Source organism: Limulus polyphemus, unplaced genomic scaffold (assembly GCF_000517525.1).
Source record: "Limulus polyphemus unplaced genomic scaffold, Limulus_polyphemus-2.1.2 Scaffold3638, whole genome shotgun sequence".
NCBI lineage: Eukaryota > Metazoa > Arthropoda > Merostomata > Xiphosura > Limulidae > Limulus > Limulus polyphemus.
Genome location: NW_013669248.1, coordinates 116968 through 119377, shown reverse-complemented (window position 1 = coordinate 119377; position 2410 = coordinate 116968). Strand labels below are relative to the sequence as shown.

At 34.9% G+C, this 2410-nt stretch overlaps 1 protein-coding gene across 1 annotated transcript; it reads right to left on the bottom strand.

Annotated features, from left to right (window-relative positions):
• Positions 1-235: 235 nt before the first annotated feature.
• LOC111083029 lies at positions 236-1332 on the bottom strand. The gene has a single exon (XM_022398299.1). It carries the CDS (start codon positions 1120-1122, stop codon positions 691-693), a length of 432 nt encoding a protein of 143 aa, XP_022254007.1. The 5' UTR covers positions 1123-1332; the 3' UTR covers positions 236-690.
• Between the last annotated feature and the right edge of the window lie 1078 nt (positions 1333-2410).

Genomic DNA, 2410 nt, shown 5'->3' with positions numbered 1-2410 from the left:
TCATGTAAAATTGACAATTCACCAGAGTTCCTCAGCTCTGGTCTACTGTTATTATGTTAATCTAACAATTCACCAGAAGATTTATATAATAACAGTAGACCAGGACTGAGGAGATCAAGTGAATTGTTAGATTTACATAATAACAGTAGACCAGGACTGAGGAGATCAAGTGAATTGTTAGATTTACATAATAACAGTAGACCAGAACTGAGGAGGATAATTCACCAGAGTTCCTCAGCTCTGGTCTACTGTTATTATGTAAATCTAACAATTCACTTGATCTTCTCAGTCCTGGTCTACTGTTATTATATAAATCTGACAATTCACCAAAGTTCCCCAACCTTGGTCTACTGTTATTATATAAATCTGATAATTCATCTGAAATCTTCAACTCTGGTCTACTGTTATTGTGTAAATCTGACAATTCACCAGAGTTCCCCAACCTTGGTCTACTGTTATTATATAAATCTAATGCTTAACCTGAACTTCTCATTGCTGATCTTTTTTTATCACATGTTTCACTCTTAACTGCTCAACTTTTATCATGTAAATATAAAGTGATTTATTTTTATTTCTAGGTCTGGTATGTTTCCTACATTTCATAACCATTCTGCTATACTTTTACTTGAGCTGCTTATTTTCCTTTTTCTGTCATTATAAAAAATATATCATTAAGACAAACAAATGTCATCACAGCATATGTGAGGATAATCTGTCCATGACTGGCCCCCAGTCTTTGACTGCTGCCAAGTTCAACCATTTGCACTTAGCACGACGGTTCTTGAACCAAAAATGAATGTTTTTGGGTTTGAGTTTTGGAAACTTTTGGCAGTAAGGCATGACATTCAGTTCATGAGTAAGACACACTACTATTCTATGAGATGGGTGAGTGTTTAGGGTGAACCATTGTTCCATCCTTGGTTCCTCTGTCGCTGAGTCAATGAAAGTGCAGTTTCTTTTTCTTCTTTCCCCTGTGCTGTTTTTGAAATAACTGTCACTAGTATTGTTATGGCTGCTGGCTTCACAGTAATGTTCACTGGAACTATGAGATCTATTTGGGGCCACAAAATAGCTTTGTTTTACTTTCTTGTAGGCAGCACGTGCATTTTTAAACCAGTACATGACGTTCTTGATATCTAGAGGTTTACGTCCTCTTCGGGAATCCAGTGAGTTTCGATCCTTAACATATTGGTAGATTTGGTGTCTTGAGGGATGTTGGTTCTCAGCAAACCACTGCTGTAACTTTGGCAATTCTAGCTCAGTGTCAAAGAGGTTCTTATATGGGTCCTTCTCTGTGAATGGTTGACAAAAATAGACTTGAAATGGTTCTGATTGGTGACACCATTAGCATCTTCCATTGAAGACTGATCATAATGATTCATCTTTGTTTGTTGATAGTGATCAAGACTCTGAAGCAGTGCCACCTGTTGGTAATGCTTGAACACTTGCTGTAAATACCAGTGGTCAAACTTCTTCCTTGTCTCCTTAGTTATGTCACGTTCCAGTTGACCTTTTGATAGGGCTACCAGGATGGACTGTGTTTAGAAATAAAAATTGATAAATATACAATTGGTTGGTTATTTTCTAAACATTAACAATGCTTACATGTTGTTAATAACAAATCCTCCAGTGGCATTGATAATAATAATAATAACTTTCTGTGAAAACATTTACTAAGTAATGTGCCTTTTATCCCCCAAACAGCATAAAACATGAACACTGAAGACCTCTAATTGAGAATAGATCTTACAATATATGAGTAACATATATATATATATACAAGTAAGTTTCATACAACTACAGATCAGGAGATACAAGTACTTAGCTTACAGTTACAAGTAAGTTTCATACAACTACAGATCAGGAGACACAAGTACCTATCTTACAGTTACAAGTAAGTTTCATACAACTACAGATCAGGAAACACAAATATCTATCTTACAGTTGCAAGTAAGTTTCATACAACTACAGATCAGGAGACACAAATATCTATCTTACAGTTACAAGTAAGTTTCATATAACTACAGATCAGGAAACACAAATATCTATCTTACAGTTACAAGTAAGTTTCATACAACTACAGATCAGGAGATACAAGTATCTATCTTACAGTTACAAGTAAGTTTCATACAACTACAGATCAGGAAACACAAATATCTATCTTACAGTTGCAAGTAAATTTCATACAACTACAGATCAGGAGACACAAATACCTAGCTTACAGTTACAAGTAAGTTTCATACAACTATAGATCAGGAGATACAAATATCTATCTTACAGTTACAAGTAAGTTTCATACAACTACAGATCAGGAGACACAAATACCTAGCTTACAGTTACAAGTAAGTTTCATACAACTACAGATCAGGAGACACAAATATCTATCTTACAGTTACAAGTAAGTTTCATA